Below are 21346 nucleotides of genomic sequence, written 5' to 3'. Positions count from 1 at the left end.
TTGTATATATTGAATAATAAATTACAATTCTAAAAATAAAGGAAGGAAAGCAGTAACTATTCTGACTCAAGTAGAGAATCTTTCATAACAACTTTCTTTGGGGGAACAGCACTGATGATAGCTGTAGGTCTTGGCTTGACAGTTTCCAGTAGCATTGAGTACATCCCAGGAACTGAAAAACAAACTGATAAATACCTCCCCCAATCCCAATAGTGACAACAATTTGATTTTCTTTTCTCCTATTCTTTTCTTAATGGCTAAGAGAAAACCTACCCAACCCACCCATCAATATGAACGTAAGTATATATGTGTGTTTAGGATGCCCTTCTTTAGAAAAAGAAGATGGCATAAAGGTGTGTGTTTGCCGATGCCCAGGTCCTTTGGTTCTTATTGATCCTACTCATCCTTTCTTCTGCATTATTTCAGAGAAGCCCAATAAAACACCACCCATCCCCCCTCCCACCCCAACACTCCAGGGGGAAGAAACTACCCTAAGGTGCCCATGGATGGATTTTTTCCCTTGTGCTTCTAACAGTGTCAGGGCTCTGGGTTGTGGTGTAGCACCAAGTCTGTTGGGTTGGCCAGGTGAGGGTTGTTCTCCTCCAGTGACAAGGCAGACTGCGTTTGTCCTGTCTGTATGCAAACTCCAAGATGACGACCCTGAGAAGTCCTTAGGGTGCAGATGAATCCCTGTGTGTAATGTGGATAAACCAGGAGATTTTTTTTTTTTTTATTGTGGACTTTCTTTTTTGTCTTAGACACTTCTCTCTTGCTTTCCAGAATCTCCTATTTCTTTGGCTTGGAGTTGCCAAAGGTGACAAAGACAACTCCTGGCTCCTGAAAACTGCCGTTGGTGTGGAAGTCTTCACTTGGGCTCTTCAGGTACCTCCGAAACACGGGTGAGGCTGATACCTCATATTGGGGATGAGAGACCACATCGCACGTGGAAGATGTTTGTGTCTCAGACTGCTTGGTGACTGTGGTGGATGAAGTGATGATTTTGTTTCCAAACTGGTCCATTTCCTCATACTGCTCCATAACAGTCCGAGTGGCTCCATAGAGCTTGGAGCCATCGGGCCCTGTCTGAAGCTCCAAGATGCTTTTCTGCCTCCGCGGATTTTGCGGGCTGGGGACGTTCAGGGAGCAGTAATCTGAAAATCCTCCTTTCATCCCACAGTGGCAGCTGCCTTTGGAGGTGTCTGGAGGGCACCTCTCTTTCTCACTGATGGAATGGTTGGTGTTGCCAAGGGTGTGCTGTTTCACTGAGCTCAGCCCAGCTTTTGTTTGGACAGGCTCTGGTGACTTCTCAAAGGGGGTCATGTCATGCCCAGTAGACCCTGCTGATGGATGGTTGAAGGAGCTAAAGCTGCCCTGAGCAAAAGCATCTCTCTTTCCTGGAGTGTCAAGACAGTCTGGTGAAGGGATGTCCCAGGGGGAATGTGCTGTCCTGGGTGATTCTGTTGGTTTCCTGGCAGCAGACTCGATGGAGATGTAGGAAGGTGAGGAGGGAGAGCTGACGCGAGACTGAACGAGGTGGGGGACCTCTAGCTCTGCCTTGGTTACCTCAGTCTTTTCTGCCACCTTTGCACCTTCCACAGATGCTGCTTCCCCTGTTTCCAATGTCATTCCCTCCTGCTTGGCTTTGCTTGAGACAATGCTGATTTTACGGATATTGCTGCTGCTCACAGAGCTTTGGGTACTCCCCAGAGACTCCTTGAACAACCCTGAGAGCCCAGCGATGTCTGACTCGGACTTGAGACTAGAGACAGAATAAAGAGCTTTCTTGATGGCCTCCTCGATGTCCAGGAGCCGGGCAAGTGTCTGCTCCTTCAGGTGGATAATCTCAGCACTGGCCCGTTCCAGGTCCCCGAACACCAGCTCCACCGAGGGGACACTGTCAGCATCTTCCTTTGCCAGTGTCTCAGCCCTGTTCTGTTGCTTGGCCTGGTGGGCCTTCTGATGAACGACCCAGTCAGGGACCTTCTCAAAGAAGCTCTTCAGAGCTTTTACGTCCACTTTGCTTGTCTCCTCCTCAAACTCCCTCACCCGAGTCAGGATCTCTTGCAGCTCCTTCTGTCTCCTGATGTTCTCAAAGATCTCCATAGCCTCCTTGACATTGCCTTTCATGATCTCCTCTTTGTGTACTGACAGCCTCTTCCGACGCTCATCTTCTGTTTCTCTCTTGGTTTTTTCCCTCATAACAACACCTGGCTTCTCCTGGGCAGGTGTCTCTGCCTCCCCATCAGGACATTTCAGTTGCCCACTATTCTCCTGCTGTTGCTGCTCAAAGGAGTTCATCGACTGCTGATGGCAAGACATTGATTGACACATTTGCCTCCTTTCATTTACCTGCTGCAGGACTCTTTGACTATCCCATGATTCATAAGAATTAGACACACTTTCCCTTTCCACCTTGGATGGGGCATACTGTGCAATGTCACCTTCTCTCTTTGGATGAGTGGTGTGACCCACAAGGGAGGTGCTTGGCTGAGTCTGTCCTGGCACATTGAGTGTCTGTGCTCTACCAGGACAGGTTGGATGTGATACTGAAGAGCACCCATTCTTGTCTTGGCACAGATCTGTATGCCTCTGAACTACTTCACCTGGGCATCTCCTTGGAGCTGCTGCTTTCCCACTCATCATTCCCTGCTTGACTTCGAAACTAACCACTCCGTTTGTCATTGGTTTTGAAGTCTTAGCACTGTCTGATTCCACTTTTCCTTGTCCTCCTTTGCTGGCCTTGTACCTTTCCTCTGCAATTTGAAGAGGGGTTTTGGCAATGTTTTTTGGCATCTTGGTCTCAGGGCTCACACCCTGGGCGGTGACAGGCGTGTTCACAGGTGTCTCCAAAGTGCAGCATTTTGCCTGAACCTCCCCAAGGCCTGATTGTTCACGAACTTCCATACAGCTTAATTCCAGCTCTGTGGGAGGAGGCTTTGGCTTGCTGATATCCCTCAGGCCTGCAGGTTTCGGAGGCAGGGGTGGAGGGATGGGTTTGGCTGGTCTGGTTGTGCTGTTATTTGCAGAGGCAGAATGTGCCTCATGTAAGAGGTGCTCAGGTTTGGGAGGGGGAATAGGTTTTTTCCTGGGTGGGGCAGTAATTTCTGGTTTTGGAGGAGTCCTGGGCTTCTCTGCAGGACTCTGATCACTGGGTTTGCAGGACAAAGAAGGAGGGGAAAGAAGAGGGGTCTGGAATGGTGCAGAACATCCTGGGGCTTCATCTTTGCTGGTTGGTAGTGGAAGGGCACCTTCTTTGGTTGCTTTGGTTGAGGGCGGGCAATGCTCTGCTTTCATCACAGCAACTGAGGGAGGAGGAGGAAAGTCATTATCAGCCTGCGACCCTGAAGCCACTACAGCAGTCTGGTTACTAACGACTTGAGTCTCATTTTTCTTTTTACACACAGAATAGGACTGCCCTGCATTTCTGTATATCATAGCGGCTTTAAAATCCCCTCTGGAGACATTAACGTTAGACTTTTCCAGTGACTGAAGTGTGGCTTTTAAATTACCTCGGACAACATCCTCCTTTTCTACCAGGCGCTGTTCTGTGGCGGCACTTTGCAGTGCTCTGATAGCTGTCTGTACATCCCCTCTGATAATAACATCTCTTTCTTCTTGCACTGATTGCTCTTTGTAATCAGACTCAACAAAAGGGTTTATATAGGTTTTCACAGGTGTGGCAGTATAAAGGCCATCCTTAATGCTAACATCTCTACTAGGCACAACTTGGCTTTCCTGGCTCAATAGTTGTCCTCCCTGTACTTCCTCTGAAGCACTGACCTTTTTGTGTGATGCTATGCTCTTCTGAGACACGCTCGTGTGGGTCTTGGATGCCTCCTGGACTCTAGTGGTGGTGGTCCTGACGGCAGTGCTGCTGCTCTCCTGTGTGGTGGATGCTGAGTCTTGCTGCCGTACAGTTGACTGAAGGGTCACTGTCCCCTGCGTGCTGGCTGCCTGCTGCCTATAGGCTGTGTAGACCTCCTCTCTGTTCTTCTGTAGCTTGCTCTGGACATGGTGTTGAATGTTTTTTGCTTCTGCTGTTGCTAGCCTGAGGCTTTGCATTGCAGCCTGAAGATCACTCCCGAGGGCCTTTTCTTCTGGCTGCATCTGGCTGGCTTCCCCAGTCATCATGTTCTGCTGTTTCCCAGACACTTCTCCCCTCTGAGCTGTCACTTGGGTTGGAAATTTGCCTTGCATCGTAGCTTTGGGTTCCTTCAAACCGTCAGTGGTAGCTGCTTCTTTCTCTGCCTTCTTGCTGACATCTGCAACCCTCTGGATTGACTTGGTAGTCACTTTAAGCCCCCCCGACAGAATTTCTTCCTTTCCCTTCACTGTGGGCAGGGGCTTCCCAAGACACTGCACAGTGGTTCCTGTCACACCCGCTGCAGGCACAGCCTCTCTCTCTAACACACCCTCTTTGCCCATGCTTTCATATGTGAACACCTTTTCTGCTCCCTCCACAGCCCCCGGCTCACCCTCTGCAACTGCTTTCTCTATTTGTTCTTTGTTTGGTAAGATATGTATCTTAGCCCCCTGCACAACCCGTGGGGCACTCTCATCTGCCCCCTGCTCTGCTTGGGAAGAGATGAGGGATTGTATCTCCGATTCCTGCTGGAGATTCTTCAGATAGTCTAGATCTCCCTTCTCAATGCAGCTCGCAAAAAGCTGGACATTCCCCTTCTCATTGTCCTCACGCTTAACGGTCGCTGCTGCTTTCTGCTCCTGAGAAGAAGCCAACAGGTTCCCTATCGTTGACTTCACATCCCCCTTGACTACTTTCTGCTGGACAGAATGGAACAGGAGGGAGTAGAGAGTCATCTTCACTGATCCCGACTTTGTCTCTTGTAAGACCATCCCCTTTTTGATGGAAGCGTCTTGACTGAGGAGACTTTGTAAAGCCTTAGTTACATCACCGCTTAAGTCCTCTTTGCCTTTAACAGCTTCGCTCTGGTCCAGTAGCTGCAATGGGCTTACTTTGATCTTGCCCTCTCTGTCCTCCTCCACCAGCACACTCTGTGCTTCCACATTGGTTCTGTGCAGGAGCTGCAGCATGATCCTTTGCAGATGGCCTCCCACAATCTCCTCTTTCAGGACCTCTGGAGCCCCTGGGCTGCTGAGCTGGTACTTCACCATCTTCACACTCTCCATATCATTGGTTTCGATGAGGATTCCATCATGCTGAATAGCCTGGCAAGCACAGAGTGTCTCTAAAGTCTCCTTCATGGTCCTTTCTTTCAGTTCTGTTTCTATACCACCTTCAGAAGCACTAAATTTATCCAAGGGTGTGCTCTCAAAGAGCCATGTTGTACTTTTCACATCTGCACGAGGGATGGCTTCTTGGGCCCCAGTACTGGCCATCACTTCTCGGTCCTTAAGGGTGTCCATTGGCTGGGTTTCAAACAACCAGGTGCAGCGTTTTACGTCCCCTTTCTGGCTGTCCTCTCTCTGCACTGTACTGATAGGTGGGCCTCTCTCCGCATCCCCGTAGAGGGAGTCCACAGGCTGGTTTTCAAAAAGCCAAGTGGATGTCCTCACATCACCCCGCTGAACATCACTGACACTGACCATCCTCACGTACTTCTTCTGGCCCACTTGCTGGGACTCAAAGAGCTGCTTGTTGGACTGAACATCTCCCTTCTGCACATCATCTACTGTTCTGGGTACAGACATCTTTCCCCCTGAGAAGGAGTCAAGAGGCTCTGTCTCAAACCTCCACCTGGCAGCCTGGACATCTCCTTCCTTGATGTCCTCTTGGGTGACAGCCCTAATCACAAACACCTCTTCTTCCTTTTTGATCTGATCCAGGGGCTTGGTTTCAAACAACCACCGGGCGCCTTTCACATCACCTTTCATGATTTCTTCTTTCTGCACTGAGGTGACCTCATGGTATCCCCCCTCTTTGTCCTGGATAGCATATAAGGGTTGGCTTTCAAAGAGCATTGTGCAGGACTTGACATTGGCTTTGCTCATGGTGTCTTTCTGGATCTTCTGGAGCTCTGTCTCATCCACTTTGTCATGGATTTGGTCAAGGGAATAGGTCTCAAATACAAACCTTTTGCCTCCAACATCTCCCCTCTTGACATCTTTCTCTGGAGGGATTTCCTGGATGCCCTCAGAGTTGTCCTTCAAGGAGTCCATAGGGTAATTCTCAAAGAGCCAAGTGAACTTGTGCACGGATCCAGCTTCAATTGTCCCATCATCCTTCTGGGATGTTGGTTTGGTGGCTGTATCCAAGGGCTTCGCTTCAAAGAACTCCTTCACTCTGGACACTTCCCCAGACTGTATCTCCACACGACTGGAGTACCGTATGGTTTTTTTTCGGTCGGCTTCACCGACAACACCACTGCCCAGGGGTTCAGTCTCAAAGAGGTGCCGGACAGTTTTGACATCAACTCCCTGTAATTCCTCCTGACTGTATGCCTTACTGACTTGTAAATACTGCTCCTCCTGGCCTTTCAGGGAGTCCAGAGGCTGAGTCTCAAACATCCATGTGTATGACTTCACATCAGCTTGGGGCACACTGCCATCCTCCTCCTGCTTCTTTTCAGCCTTCTCATACAGGGTGTGCATGGGCTGGGTCTCAAAAAGCCACCTGCAGGTCTTCACATCCCCCCGCTGGGAGATCTCCCGCTTCACCGAGGGATGCTCCTCACCTTGCATGGCTTGGTGATGAATGACGTCCATGGGCTGAGTTTCAAAGAGCCACTTGGCTGTTCTGACGTCACCAGCCACCACCTCTTGTTTTGTGATCCCCCGTATTATATCCACTTTCTTGGTGCTTTCATCAAACTGGTCCAGGGGCCTTGTTTCAAACATCCATTTGTAGTTCTTGACATCACCACTCATGATTTGCTCTCTGCTCACAGAGGTGACTTCGTGGAAGTTGCCAAAGCTATCCTTGATGGCATACAGAGGTGTTGTCTCAAACAGGATTTGGTTGGCTTTGACGTTGCCAGCTGGAATCCTTTCCTCTTCTTTGGTGACGGGCTCAGTGTCAGCCTGTTTAATGCTGTCTAAGGGGAGAGTCTCAAACAGGGTCTTGAAAGACTTCACATCCCCTTTCACTACCTCTTCCATGCTGGTGGCTGGCATTTCTTCCTCAAATGCCTTGGAGATGCTGCCAAGGGGACAGGTCTCAAAGACATGTTTTCTTTGCTTCACATCTCCTTTTTCCTCTGCTGAAAGCTCTACTTTCTTTAAACGTCCCACCTCAAAATTGTCTTTCAGGGTCTCCATGGGCTGGGTTTCGAATAGCCAGAGTGTAGATTTCACATCACCGCCAATGACTTGTTCTTTGGCTACAACACTTTCTGAAGCTTCTCCTTTCAGAGAATCAAGAGTCTGGGTCTCAAAGAGCATTCGCTGCTTACTGACATCTGCCCCTGTGACAAAATCCGTTGAAGCCTTGAAATCCTGTTCTTCCACGGTAATTTCTCTGATGGCATCTAGGGGCTGAGTTTCAAATATCCACCTTGCTCCACTGACATCTGGCCTTCCAATCTCTTCCAATGAGATCCCACGGATTATTTGCACTTTGGAAGTGTCCTTGTTGATGGTATCCAGGGGCTGAGTCTCAAACAGCCAGCGAGCCGTTCTGACTGCATTGCTTTGAATTTCTTCTCGGCAGACAGACTTGATTTCATGGATGTTCCCAGTTTTGTCTCTGATAGCACAGAGGGGCTCTGTTTGGAAGAGCCTGACAGTCTTCTTAACATCGCCTTTTAACTCCTGGATTTCTGACTTGAGTTGTAGGATGCTCTTCTCCTCCACTGAGCAGCAGCGTCCTATAGCATCCAAGGACTGTGCTTCAAAGAGCTGTCTGGCCCCTTTCACATCACCTCCCTGGACAGGCTCCCTGAGAACCGCCTCCTGCACTTCGGTTTCATCCAAATACAGTTTGTTTAATGAGTCTAGTGGTTGGGTTTCAAACAGCCACCGGGCAGTATGCACGTCTCCTCTGGCAAGGTCTGTATCTGGTACCTTGGTTGATGTTGACAGGCTGTCCCCATTGATTGACTGGTTTTCAAACCTCAAGGAAGTACTTTTCACGTCCCCACCGGGAATGATCTCTTCTTCTGTCAGCTTCTTTGTGGCTTGATGGTCCCCAATGGTGTCAAGTGCCCAGTTCTCAAAAATCCAGCGCATGGACTGAACCTCTCCTGGAAGAACTTTGTCCAGGTTCACAGATGCCTGTGCACTGGGATCTTCAGTATTAAGCATTTCTGCCAGGTCCTCAGTCACAGCTTCTTCCAAATTCTTCCTGAGCTCAGGATGCATGTGTCTGTAGAGCCTCTTTAGCTCATTCACTTGACGCTGCTGGTAGAACTTGGAGAAGGCTTGCTTTGGAGGAGGCACAGGGAGTGCATTGAGATCCTGGCTCCCTTGAGGGGTTACCTGGACTGAGCCAAGGGCAGGAGGGGGAGGTAAGTCATCTTCCATTGTCTTGATGGCAACTTTGGATGATTTCTGTGCTTCTGACATCTTTAGGGAAACAGTTTTAAATGTCAGCATCATCTCTTACTCCCCAACCCCACGGCCGTTAATTGTGAAAACGGCAAAGGAAAAAGCCAGCCAACAAGGGAAATCCATGCACTTACTAAGCTCTGTACCTTTGGTTCAGTAGCACACAGCACTCCAAAGCATCACACCACGGCACACGCTCCAGGCTTGGTGTTAGCTCTGGTTCCACAGCAATGCACTCTAAAGCAAGGTCCCTAATCCAGGCACGTACGGTGGTTAGTCTACAGTCCCCAGGACTCAGGCCAGCTACGGTGTGACAGAGATGCCCAGTGTGGACTGTGTCAGCGAGAGTGACCGCAAGAATAACGTGAAGGCGGCTGGTTTAGGGTAGCACGCTAAAGGTTAATTTCTCCCTCCTGCTCCCAAGTGTCCAGGGCAGTGTGAGGACCTGCAGAGAGTCTGGGAACATAGGAGATGGGTGTAGGAGAAAGCCAGGGAGCTATTTGTGAAGAGGTCTTAAGAAGAAAACAGAGAGAGGGAACCAAAGTGTCAAAGTGAGCTGATGAGGACAGCCTATTTTTGGGTAGTGAGCTAGCACGATGGGCTTTGGGTAGCATCATGGGCTGCCCACAATGCAGAAGTGAGGGCATGGGGAAGGATGTTTGGATTTGTTGGATGTTTGAAGGATTAATGATGCCTTCTGTTGGACTCTCAAGTGTACCCTACACCATCATTTGCATAAGAACAGGTGCACAGTGATACAATCAGAGACTTAAATAAAGCTCTTTGGACTTGCAGACTTGTGCAGACCTGAGGCTAACTAAGGTTTACAAACTGCTGGAATTAGCAGGCCAAATTCAGTGCTCTGTTAGGAGGAAAAAGCACAGCTGGGGAACCAGAGGTTGGGGTGACACGCATAGCTGGGGGGCCAGCAAAAGTTAGACCTGGTTAGACTGAGTCAGCCTGAGCTCTGCTCCAATTCACAGCAGTGTTGGTACCAAAAAAACCAGAGGGTGCAGGTGGGATGGGGTGGGCTGTGGTTGTTTCCCCTACCTTTGAGCCTCGCTTTATGCCCTTTTTTCTCCTTAGCTTGGGAAGCCTGGTCACCGAACTGAATACCTGCAACCTGCACCAGCCTGGCATTTATCCAAAGGGAAAGTAGCTGAGACCTGTAACCGTTATCTATGAGAGACTGTAATCCTGGTGGCTTTCCTTTCGGTAAACAGATCTGCTGACCCTTGGCATGCCTGTGGAGTTACGTCTGTAGAGTTATGCTGGGAATATTATTAGTTGTTGCTCAAAGCAATGGTGCGCGGTGTTATTTCACTCTGTTACACGCAGATTGTTCCAGCTAAAAATAAGTATTGAGCATTAGTAAAAAAAAAAAAACAACAAACAACCCACCCCAGAATACCAAAATCAGCATATTTTGCAGCAAGTGTAAAATGCAAATCTTTGGCATGAGCCAACATACTTCGAATGCACTTTTTAAAATAAGGGGTGTTTTTTTGGGGATCTGTGAAGAACTTCTGAACGTGGGGAAGGGCAACCGAGCAGCTGATAGCTATATTCAGTCTGAAAGCACTGCTCGCTGCCTTCTGTGGGTATTTAAATCACACTCCACTACAGTCCACAAATATTTGGTTAGATAACAGTGCTTATCTTTAACGTTTCCTACCTTGCTTTTTTTCTGTCGGTTGGGAAAGTGAATGGAGTTGTCCTTCACAGTACTCTGCAAAAGACACAAGGAAAACTGACATCAAACTGTATAGAAAGACATGTTATCTTTGTGTGTATGTGTGTATATATATATATATATATATATGAATCAGCCACAGAGGCCTGAAAACCATTACAGGTGAGATTTTTCTTTTTTTTTTTTTTTTTTTTTTTTGTTCATCCGCAGCTCTGTACAGCTGGGAAAAACAATCTTATTCCAGGTCAGGAAACTTTGTTTCCAAAAGTATCAGTCAACAAACAAAATGCCAGACACTTTTGTTTAGGGCTGGGGGGGGCGAGCGGGGTGGGGAACGGAACAGAACAAGCATTGATTTCTCCAAAGTGAGATTTTGAGATTTGCCTATGTTTTTGCCTATTATGCCTGATTTTTGTTTATACTTCAATATTTTAAAAAGAAAACTGTTCTACATTTGTAATTGCATTAAAGACTCTGTAATTCATTGTTTTGAAATTACTTTTTTTTTTTTTTTTAATTGGGCTTCTCTCCAATTGTAATTTTCCAGTGACAGTCTCCACTCATTCAGTTTCAACTCTGACTGCTTTAGCCTGGACTCCTCCAGTACAGAGCTCTGATGCACACCCAGGAGGCTGCATCCTCTGGACAGGGACCCTGCAAAAGGTTGAGAGTGGGAGGGGGCATGAAATGTCCAGATGTGAAATGACATCCCATGGTACTCCTGGATCACCAGTGAAGCTGGGAAAATGGGAAAAACAAAGCTCAGTGCCTCATAATCATTATAACCCGAATTATCCTATGACCCCGTGATCAGCCTGGAGTGGGAGATCAGATCCCTTGATCCCAAACCAAGGGCCATAAGCAGAGGAACACAGGGAGGCTGCACTGTAAAGTTATGCCTGAGTGTGACACCTATGGACATACATACGTGTGTGGGAATGGGTACTGCATGGAGATGTTTGTGGTGCTGTGCGCTGAATATTTCCTCCATGGATATGAGTGTGCAAATATATGTGTGCAAATAAAGTAGAAATCTTATGTATGAATAAACTCTATTGGCTAGTGGATGTAGATGTGCGTGTGTTTGTCGTGTGTGTATGTGTGAATGTAGCGTGTATATATATGGGTGCGTATGTATACACAGCTTATACATCATAATACCTATCAGCACCCCTGATAACATTTATACAATACTTGCCAATGACAAAAGAAAGCTGGTCAGTTTTGGAAAACCAAACGCTGTGTTTCTCCAGATTTACGAACCCAGCCGTGTTTTCTCTCACCCTCTCAACCACTTGCTGGGCCGGGACATTGTTGGGATGCCGCTGGTGATTTGTGAGGGGGAGGACGGGGTGCGCAGTGCTTACCGGCTGTGCGGGGCTGCTGGCGTGAGCAGCAGCAGCAGCTGTCTGGGAGAGATAGAGAGCCGACAGCTCCTTCACGGAGGGTGCAGCAGACCTCCCTCGTCCTTGGTGAAGTATGTGGCTGGTGTTGTCCGATATGTCTAAAAATGACCGTGTCCTCTCATCTGAAACAGGGACAGATGTGTGCAGTGAGCTACGTGCCAGACATGCGAGGGCACAGCCAGCCTGGAGCGTGAACATCGCTTACCAAGGGCTCTGCCAGCCGCCTCCGCCACCTGCACACTGATCCCCATGGCTGCCACTGCCCTGGACCCCCAAAATTTAACACTGTGCCCTTTTGGTTCAGGGAGAAAAGATGGACATTTCCACCTCTTTCAAGACTGAAATGGACGTTAAGCCTGGATAAGAGTGACACATCAGGCAGTGACCTGATGCCATCATTCTGCTGATGGGGCACAGAGCCTGCGCCCATTCCTGCATCCCTGCGCAAGGCCATCACCAAATGTGAGTCAGTCACAGGATGTGAAGGACGCTATGCATGTTCAACTTGAACCAATTCCTCCTTTTTTTTTTTTTTTGCTCTGCAGCCCGCACTGCTCTTTTATCAGCACATAAATGCATTTACTTACCTCTCTCCTGGGAATCTGTTTCAGGAAACAGAGGTGAAGAGGCTACAAGACCTGCCCAGGGATGTAGCAGTGAGTCTTTGGCAGAGCCAGGGGGCTGAGCCCTGCTCTTAGTTTAAAGATCTGATACTCTGAGCTGCACGAGCTCCCATGGGGTGCCCACTGGTGCCCAGCATGCCATTGCTGAGATATTCAAGATTTTCCTACCTTTGTTCAGATGCCTCCCATGGAGGTGACTGCAGCTGAGGATGCCCTTATCGGGTTCATTAGGAAATGGCTACTCTGGGAGGAGGTGATCTATTAGCCAGACCTCCTGAGGGGTACATGGAGGAGCAGCTGGGTCGTTGGAGTGGTCATGCACTTTCAGATGATGCTCACGCCATACTTCCTCTTTCCCCCCTGCTGTACTGCATCCCCCTTGGTCCTCATCCCCCTAAATAGTGGGGGTTTCCCCTCCCTCTGAGGGTGAAAGCTATGTCCACCCCCAGAGAAAGGCTGGTGTTGAAAAGAAAGTAACAACTTCAAGTTCTAGCTCAGAAATTTCTTTTTGCGTTACTCTGCTAGGTGTGAGCAGAATGGCCATCTCCACCTCCCATTAGAGACATATATAGAGCTTTACACCTATATGACGCATCTTAGTCCTCCAGGTTAGTCAGGGCTGTAATTTCTCTGTTACTGCTGTAAAAACACGAGAAAGTTCTCCTTTTATTTGCAAAATTGCACTGCTGCATTTGGATTTAGTGAGGTATTTGCAATGCTTTCTGTTTGAACAATGGGCTCTCTCTCCACAAATCCAGCTATTGCACAGCCAGGAAAGGGCTGATGTACTTTTTAATATGTGCACGTTAGAAGCACTGCAGCAATTCTAGTGTTCTTTGCCTTCAAATCTCAGTCCCCAAATCACGAGATTTTGTAAATAACAAACTTAATGATTCTTTTTCTTTGTTTTCTGCTTTTTGAGTTCAGATTCTCAAGTTTTTCTCTAAAATACTGAAGGAGATCTATTCTGTTTTTATTTTAAAGTGACAACAACTAATATTATATACTAACAGGATTCCAGGATCTGGTGCTTCAAATTAAATGCCAGTTCCTACAGGAACAAATGTGCACCAAAAAGCCATGAAGATAAGAGAAGAGGGACCCCAGTAAGCTTCTCAGACACTGGTCAGCATGCTGCTGGAAGGCGCCAAAACCCAAGGTTCCTTTCGTCCTTGGTTCCAGCTGCTTCTGCAGATACACAGGCATTTTGATGCAGCACAGAGGCTGGGCACATGAAGAAGCAGTGGGATGCAATACAGATTTAGCTGCCCAGTTCTGCCAGAGGTCACTGGGACACCAGGGGAGGAAACAGAAGAAGGTATTTCCTTAATGCTTTTTTTGCTATGTCACCATGTAAATATGGGACCTCTCTCCCTGATTTCTGCTGTCCACAGCTTAAAGACTGAGTCAAAAGGAACAGCGGAGACAGTGGCACTGCTGGGGCAGATTTGGTGCAGCTTAAGACAGGCTTGCGAGGTTGCAGCCACCCTCTCATGGCATCAGTTTTTCTCTGCTGTGGTCAAGAGGCCCCAGACTTTGACCAGATCCCTGGCTTTTTGAGATGAACAGCACCCTGGAAATGGGAAGGAGAGGGTCAAGGCACCAGAGACACAGCTTTTACAGGAGCTGGTGCCAATATCTGCTAAGACAAGCCCCTCTATCTGCTGCAATGGGCTTCTCCCTTCATTTGGATGCTCAAGGCATGTGGCTGAAGGAGTCTACTCTGTAAAAACTGAAAATGAAGCAATTGTCAGTGAAAGTACCTTGGATTTCATGGTCTTTCCTTATTATGACCGTACCCTGTAAGAAGAGCATTGAAGCATGTGCTGAATTAGCTGCAGAAAGCTTTGAAGAGGGCTTTGAAAAATCTTGCCTGGGAATCTCTTTCTTTTCTCCGGCATTGCTGAATTACCTACTGGAAAGGCATAAGGGGTCCAATCAGTCTGGAAAACAGAAGCTTTCTTCCTTGCAAGGTAATGAGGTTTGGCTAAGACTCCCAGTAAGAGCAATGGGGAGAGCTGGGGAAAGTCAGCCTTGCTAGCTTTAAAGTAGAAAGAAAAACAAGCACAGATTTGCAGCCTTTCTGGTTCAGAAAATGAACACAAGCCCTTGGCAAGGGCACAGCCATGGCTGAAAAAACTCTCTTAAAAAATACCTCTAGGAGATGGGAGCACTTCACGGCAAGGCAGGGACCCTGCCTAGGCTGACACTTGCTGTGCTTAACCATTTTGGTGCTAAGTGCTTAGCGAAAGCATCCCCATGTCCTAGAGCTGGGCTGGTAACATTTAATGGTCTGCTCCCACCCCAGGCCATGGATATGAACTGATATAATTTGTATTGGCCCATGGGCCTGGGTTGAGATGCTGCACAAAGAAGAGCAATGTACCTCTTCAACCAAGAATGAGTAATGCAGCTGAAGGAAGGTTTCCAGTCCATGCAGTGGAAAATAGCACAGCCTCAGTGCTGCCTAGTCCTTTATCCATTAGCTTGGATGGATGAAAGGCCACAGGGCTTCTGTTTTAATGATGGATATAATTAGATACAAGGCATTTGTTGAAGCCTTCCCCTTATCACTGCCTTTGTTTTCTTTGTTTTTTCTCTTCTCCTTTTTGACATTTTTGCAGTGCACAGGCTGTGCACAGCCCTCTGCTTATCGCTTCTCACAAAACTGCCTGCCTTAGATAGGGGCTGCTCAAACCCGCCGGGCGGGCGGCTGGCTCTGCGCTTGCGGCAAGTCTGGTCGCTCCACGCAGCTCTGCCTGACAAAACAGGCTGCTGCCACCCTCAAAATTGCTAATTATAGATAAGAGTGAAAGAACAACAGTTCATTCCACTAACGAGAGAGCCGAGCTGTCACGTGTGTGCAGCTAACGGTGTCCAAGGGGCACCTAGGGCATCTCAAGAGTTGTGAGCATGGTGTCGCTGCACAGCATCCCATGGGAGGGATGGGGGAACTTCCCAGCTGGGGATGCTAAGGCAAAGCCAAAGGGTGTTATGCAGACTGGGCTTAGGGTGTCATTTATTGTGGATGAGACAGAGTGCATGGAAGTCCAGTCTGAGACCTGTGCTGGGTCCATGTTTCTGTCTTGCCGAGCAAAAAGTCTCCGCTGGCACGTTTGGCATCCGTTCCAGTGCTGAGTGATGCATCCCGAGTGGCGCCGATTGACTAGCACTAACTGCGGCCCCAGGGATTTAAAACCTGATACTTCAAGCATTAAATCATCCCCTGGGAGCTAAAATAGAAGAGCTCCTGAGGACCCCCTCCTCCCGTCCCACCCAGCGGCTGGCACCGTGGCCGACGGTGCTGCTATCTCAGGGAAGGATATGGGGAATGTTCCTCCCCGCTGGGGTTTGTCGGCAAAATGTCCTTCGTGCCAGTGTCTGGCGCCAGATGAATCTGCACATTTCATGTGAGGGGCTGCAATGTCAGAAGTGCTTGTAGGGAGCAGCTGTTGGGGTTTCTTGAGTTCTTCCCTTGCCCAGGTATGTGTGGCTCAGGCTCAGTTTACAGCCTTTCTGCCCCATAAGCTGCACCCCAGGCAGGCAGGGAGGGCTATGGGAGCTGGAAACTTGGAGGGGGGAAAATTATTCCTTGTATTCATTTGTACACACTGATCTTTCTAGCCACGGGGGGAATAGGCAAGGCAACAGGGGAAAAAGACTTAAATACGAATCTAAAAATTCACTGACTTCCTCTTCAGCTATAACCCATAAATCACTCAATTGCTTTGTCTCCTGCTGAAGATAATATTACAGGTCTCTTGAACCATAATCATGTTACATCTGACAGCCCACTCCCAACGAGTGGAAAACAAATCACTAACAAAACCCTTCTCCTTCCTTCCTCTGAGAAAACCCCATCTCACCAGTAACACAGCAGCTCTGGCTTGCTCTGCTTTCTATTTAAACCACTATCCTATAGAGAAACAATGCTACCCACCTGCTGTGTCCACCACCTCTGCCGCTGGCACTCCTTCGCAGCCCGGCTCCCATCACCAAACCCAGTGAGCTACCAAGCGCCTGAGTCACCTATTAAAAAAGGAAGCTGCAAGCTCAGCACCAGTCTCCCGGGTCGCCTGGCCAACCACATGTCATCGGCTTTGCTCCCAAAATCAGCCACCCTGAGCAAACACAGCTGCTAAGCAAAGCCCTTTGTGTCCCCGTGTGCGCCCCACGGCGGTCTGTGAGCTGGGGCTTGTGTAATGGGGCCTGAGATCAGCCTGGGGCTCGTACAGGGCTTGCACGAGCTGGAGGGAAAGGGACAGCACAGTGGTGCCAGCTGTGCCAGGGTCCCGTCCCTCTCCATCGCTCACTGAAGGGAGTGATGCTCGGGAGAGCATCCCACCCCAGCTGGCTGAATCCAGCATCCTCCATCACCTGCTCAGTGATGCCTGACATTGCTCCTCTGCAGATCAGCTCTGGGTTTGCCACAGTGGCTGCTGGACCTGGCGTGTCCCACGCCACGTAGCAGAGATGTGTTATGGTCTCAACCTTTGGCTGTTCCACGGCTCACGTGCTGTGAGATATTCGGCACATCCCACAGTGCAGGAGCCAAACCCCAATACTCAAAGGCCGGTGGGAGCAAAGGGAGCTGTGTCCTGGAGTTTCTTAACACCACAGAAATCAGGGCAGGAAAACAGTGATTTCTTCACATTGTTGAAGGGACTCTATTTTCCAAGGGGATGGAGAGAGGTGAACCGACACAAAAATGCTCCTGGGTTTGTGGTGCTCTGGGCTGGCTGTTTCCTGAGAATTTGGGGCCATTTCTCCTATTCCTCCCTGTCTGAGATGGGTTGTGGGTTACTCCCAATTGGATGGTCACTACCAGTTCAGTCCTCTGACTCAGGCTGTGTGGCTGGACACGTGTCCCCCTTCCCAACTGCTTGCCCCTGGCAGGCATGTCGGTGAAACCTCAACAACTCACTGTCCCCCTCCTGAAGCTGGAAGCCTGTAGCTGCAGGTGGGGACCCCATTTCTAAGAGCCTCTCTCCCTAGATGTGGGAGCTGCATGCGCTAAATCACACCTACCCCATCCTCCTCCCAGCTTTGCCCCCTGGAGAACTGGTCCTCTGACAAAAGGGGCTCCTAAATACTGGCACCGCTCCACGGCTGGGCTGGGGGAATTTGCACGGGTGGGTAAACATCCATAAAAGCTGGCTGGGAAACCAGTGCTGCCGCTTAATCCGGGAGCCTGGCAGCCCATTGGGGTGCTCGGTCAGCAGGGGAAGGTTTAAATCTCTGCCCCCAACCCCTGCGCTGGTGGCCCTGTTCCATGGGGAAGCTCTGCCGGACAGACGCATACTGAAGGTGGTGTGGGGAGCGGGGCAGGCCCCTTGCTGCCCCAGTTTGGATGCTGCTGAAAGGGTGAGTGGTCCTGGGATGCTACAGTGAAGGGTATGTGGGGAAGGGTAGTCCTGGGAGGGTGAGGGTTTGGGGAGGGGAGAGCATCTCTAGCTATTTCTCATCGGCCTCATGACCTGCTCTTGAGGCTTTAGCGCATGTTTAAATGTCATGTGCTATTTTTTTCCGAAGGAAGGGGGAAGAAGGTGGGACAAGGCTGCAGCAGGGAACACTGACGGGATTTTAGGCAGTGTCTAGTAAAGAGTGAGGACCAGTGATGCTCTAAAACATGCTGCTTATCCTTATGGGTACACTCCCTCCTGACCCCCGGATCACACTTTGCTCTGTTTGCAAACTGCAGTGTGTTCTCTCAGTTTCAGTTCTACAAAGGACAGTGACAATTTGATATTCAAGCTTTTTCTTTTTTGCCATGGATTGGCCAATTATGTGAGAGAGGAACAATTGTAAACATTTTTTTTTAAAAGGCATCATCTGTTTTTTAACTGTTTTGGTCCAAGTCACCTATTTGTTATAACTCCATGGGATAGGAATCGACCTTTAAAAGTGAGAACTGAGATTTTCACATGCCTGCCTAACCAACTCAGATGTAAGAACACCCCTGATTACAGTTAGGTAACTAACAAATATACTTTGCAACACTTTTTTTTTCTGATTCCAAACTTTTAGGAGTAGACCTTGTCCTTTCAAATAAGTTTGTACAGCATCTCATGCAATAGATCCCTGGTTTGGAGATGGGGGGCATCTCTGGTATAGATCATGAGTCTAATAACTAACATACATCTAAAAATATAAATCATTCTCTTTTGAAAGGGTTTAAGAAAGATTTTGCGCTGTCTGCAAGCCATATGTTGCAATCACTTGAGCAGCTCTGGCTCATAGAGCTGATATATGAATTCAGGGGTGGGAAATGGGCTGAAACGAAAAGCCCTAGAACCAAAGGAAGGTGATAAACAAATAAGTAAAATAAAATAATCTAACTAAAGAGCAGCTGTGTTGAAGAGGAAATAAGGAATTGCCTACTAAATTATAATCAAACAATTAACATTTGGCACATGTATAAAGTTGCATTTGCAAATCTGAGGGGGTGGGAGGAGGTGAAGGAAAAAAACAGCTTCTGAAGAGCACCTTGTTTCCTGCACTTGAGCTTCAAAATCAGATCTCCAGACAATTTCCAGCACATCTAAACTGAAGGTTCACGATCTTTAGTCACGTCTACAAATGTTTTTGGCTCCTCAGTGTCAGCTGGACTTTCCTTTGCAGAAGGAACATCACAAACTCCAGGTAACATAAACAGCTCCTGAGAAGAGCTGGGAAAATATAGCCTCAGGCAGGGCTGAGTAACCGCCCCAGGGCAGCTTGGGGCTATTTCTGGGCTTTGCAAAAATCCAGGAATGTGGAGGACTCTATTCCTGGTACCAAAAAATGCGAAGAAGCTCTGCCGAGAGACAGCTGCGAGTGGCATTGCTGGTTGGGGACGTGGCCTTCCCGCGTGGGCCAGCTGCTGTGGGGTTCTCGCTCCTTAGGGAGGGCCTTGAACGCCCCCCGGCTCGGCTGCCCAGCCTTTGGGATGCCAAGTGCCTAGAGAAGGCGGATGCAGCCCCGACTGCCCGCTCAGCATTGCCACGTTCCTCTGCTATTTGCAAAGAGTTAATAGTGGCAGAGCGGACATTTAATCAATCCCCCCCAGGCTGTGTATGGCTGGGATCTGGGGGTCCAGCACTGCCCTCGGACATGCTGGCCATCCCCTATCGAGCCCAGCTCAAGCCAGCACCGTTCTCATACCCTCCAATAGCTCTTTATGTTATTTCTACAGGAGGGTTTTGCTGAAAAGGTGATGAACACCCCTGCTGGTCACCCAACGAGAGCTGGTTTTATTTCCCTGTTTCTCTATTTCCCCTCTCCTTGCCCGCTGGCCGGCAGCAGGACTATTTTTATCCCTAAGCCCTCTGCCAGGCTTCATGTCCTCTGTGCGCTCTACCTTCCCCCACGGAGCAGCATCCTAGCCCTTGCAGACTGAGTGCAGGATGACAATCCGTGATAGCAGCTTCCCTCCCTCTAATATCCCCTTCCCCAGGGCAAGCAGCACCAAGCTCCCCACTGGAATAACCTCTTCCTGGGGAGAGGGCTTCTTGGCATGCCGCGAATACCAGACCTTTTAAGGGAAGCCCTCTCTAACCACCGCATAGAGATACCTTGGGAACATCTGTGCAGCCATGAGCCCTGTGAGCATCATTGGTTGCCCATCTCTCCTGGGATGCAGAGCACAGCTGGCAGCAGGGCTGTGGCGTGCATCTTTAAGCATTTCTTTGCCGTGCCATGGTGTTTACGCAGGGGCATTGCATGGATACCACGCGGCTCCGAGGAGCTGTTGAGACCCTGCCTTTGCTTTCTATTCTTATTATGGTGTTTCCATGCTGCTGTCGGCTCTTTATCACTGACAGCCAAGAAAACTTAATACTGTTTTGGAAGAAACAGTCACAGCCAAAAAAATTTAGCAGTATCCTTTATAGAGAAAACCCCAACCCACTTGTAGCTATTGAGTTTCCCTGACATTTCCATTTGTTTCTGAATAAGGCAAATTGCCAGTAAGAATAAGGGGGAGGAGAGAAATGATTGGTTTTAAAAGAGTAAAATATCAGGTTGTACAGTACTCAGTGCAGAGATTCTTGCTACCACGTTCAGACCCAGACTTTTGCTGGTGCCAAAGAAGGATTTTCATCCTCCTAGCAACAGGGATAGGGCATCCTCACCTGGTTTCCCCCCCAAAAGAAGTTTTTGTATCCTGCAAATACTGCATCTATTTAAAGGTTGAAAGCAGCCTTTGTGGGATGTTCCTGTGAATGTCCACCCATGTTGGATCACTGAATTGCTACTAGTGGATTATCTACCAGTTTGCCTGTACAAGGACATGGGTTCATATTTTGCTGCTTCTCATCAAGTGCTATCTGTACCTGAGGTATCAACTCCATCTCTCTTTCCCTAAATCCCTGTTTTCTAATAAAAATCTGAAGCTACTTCAGATATTTTTCAGCAATGCTTTGGTGAAAACTGGAAACCGGGAGGGAACTGGTGAAAGTTAAGGAATTTCTGTTATTCTTGCAGCAATCAGCAGGTTGTGCATCTCAGAAGGAAATGTTCACCACCACCAAATGCATGAGCAGAAATGTATGGCTTTGAGTTCAGGCTGCTGGGGTCGGACCCTTCACACAGTGACTGAAGGACAGCACTGCGACCTGGACCTGGAGTCCAAGCTCTCTTCTTCTGGCCGGGACACAGACCTTAGAGATCAAAGGCTTTGCCAAATCAGGTATGAGACACACACATGCACGCACAGGGGTAGATTTTTGGTTCTTTTAAGAGTGGTGCAGGTGTTTTTGGAGTTAACTTCCATACGTGAGCACAAATAGGGAGTGATGTGGCCATATTAATGCTGCTAACCCAGCAGGCTGCTGAAGCCCTTTACTTGGCTTGGGGTCACAAACACATTTCTCAGCCCTTCTTGGAAACCAGGAAAGAAGAGGGAGGGAAAGAAATTCCCTTCTTAACTAATCCTACTCTTCCTCCTGTTCCCTAGGCATGTAAGATAAAGCAAAGCTCATTTCCCTCTGAATTGTCCATCTTTTACTGCCTGTTGCTTAACTGCCTATCAGTCCTGAACACCGTTTTGATCTGGAAGAGATCCCCTTCGCAGTTAGCATCCATGCGCCTCAACTGAGTTCCCTGGGGGTTCTTTGCCCTATTGCTGGTCATGGTGATCAGAGTCATGGTAAACAACAGGTTTTGTTTTCAGGAGAGAGCAG

At 48.6% G+C, this 21346-nt stretch overlaps 1 protein-coding gene and 1 long non-coding RNA gene across 2 annotated transcripts; one reads left to right on the top strand and one right to left on the bottom strand.

Annotated features, from left to right (window-relative positions):
* XIRP1 (xin actin binding repeat containing 1) lies at nucleotides 1-11684 on the bottom strand. Its single transcript, XM_056338472.1, has 3 exons — nucleotides 11524-11684; nucleotides 10139-10192; nucleotides 1-8481 (listed from the first exon to the last, which is right to left on the bottom strand). Exon 3 carries the CDS (start codon nucleotides 8479-8481, stop codon nucleotides 787-789), a length of 7695 nt encoding a protein of 2564 aa, XP_056194447.1. The 5' UTR covers nucleotides 10139-10192; nucleotides 11524-11684; the 3' UTR covers nucleotides 1-786.
* Nucleotides 11685-17454: 5770 nt separating this feature from the next.
* Nucleotides 17455-20823, top strand: LOC130149154 (uncharacterized). Its single transcript, XR_008821815.1, has 3 exons — nucleotides 17455-17579; nucleotides 18783-18827; nucleotides 20649-20823. It is a non-coding gene; the product is annotated as an uncharacterized LOC130149154 (long non-coding RNA).
* The last annotated feature ends 523 nt before the right edge of the window (nucleotides 20824-21346 follow it).

Source organism: Falco biarmicus, chromosome 4, assembly GCF_023638135.1.
Source record: "Falco biarmicus isolate bFalBia1 chromosome 4, bFalBia1.pri, whole genome shotgun sequence".
In the NCBI taxonomy this organism is placed as follows: domain Eukaryota; kingdom Metazoa; phylum Chordata; class Aves; order Falconiformes; family Falconidae; genus Falco; species Falco biarmicus.
Note: the sequence above shows the minus strand (reverse complement) of the source record. Positions and strands in the feature narration are given on the sequence as shown.

Coding starts and splice junctions, on each gene's coding strand:
- XIRP1 (XM_056338472.1), bottom strand. CDS start 8,481: ATGTCAGAAGCACAGAAATCATCCAAAGTTGCCATCAAGACAATGGAA.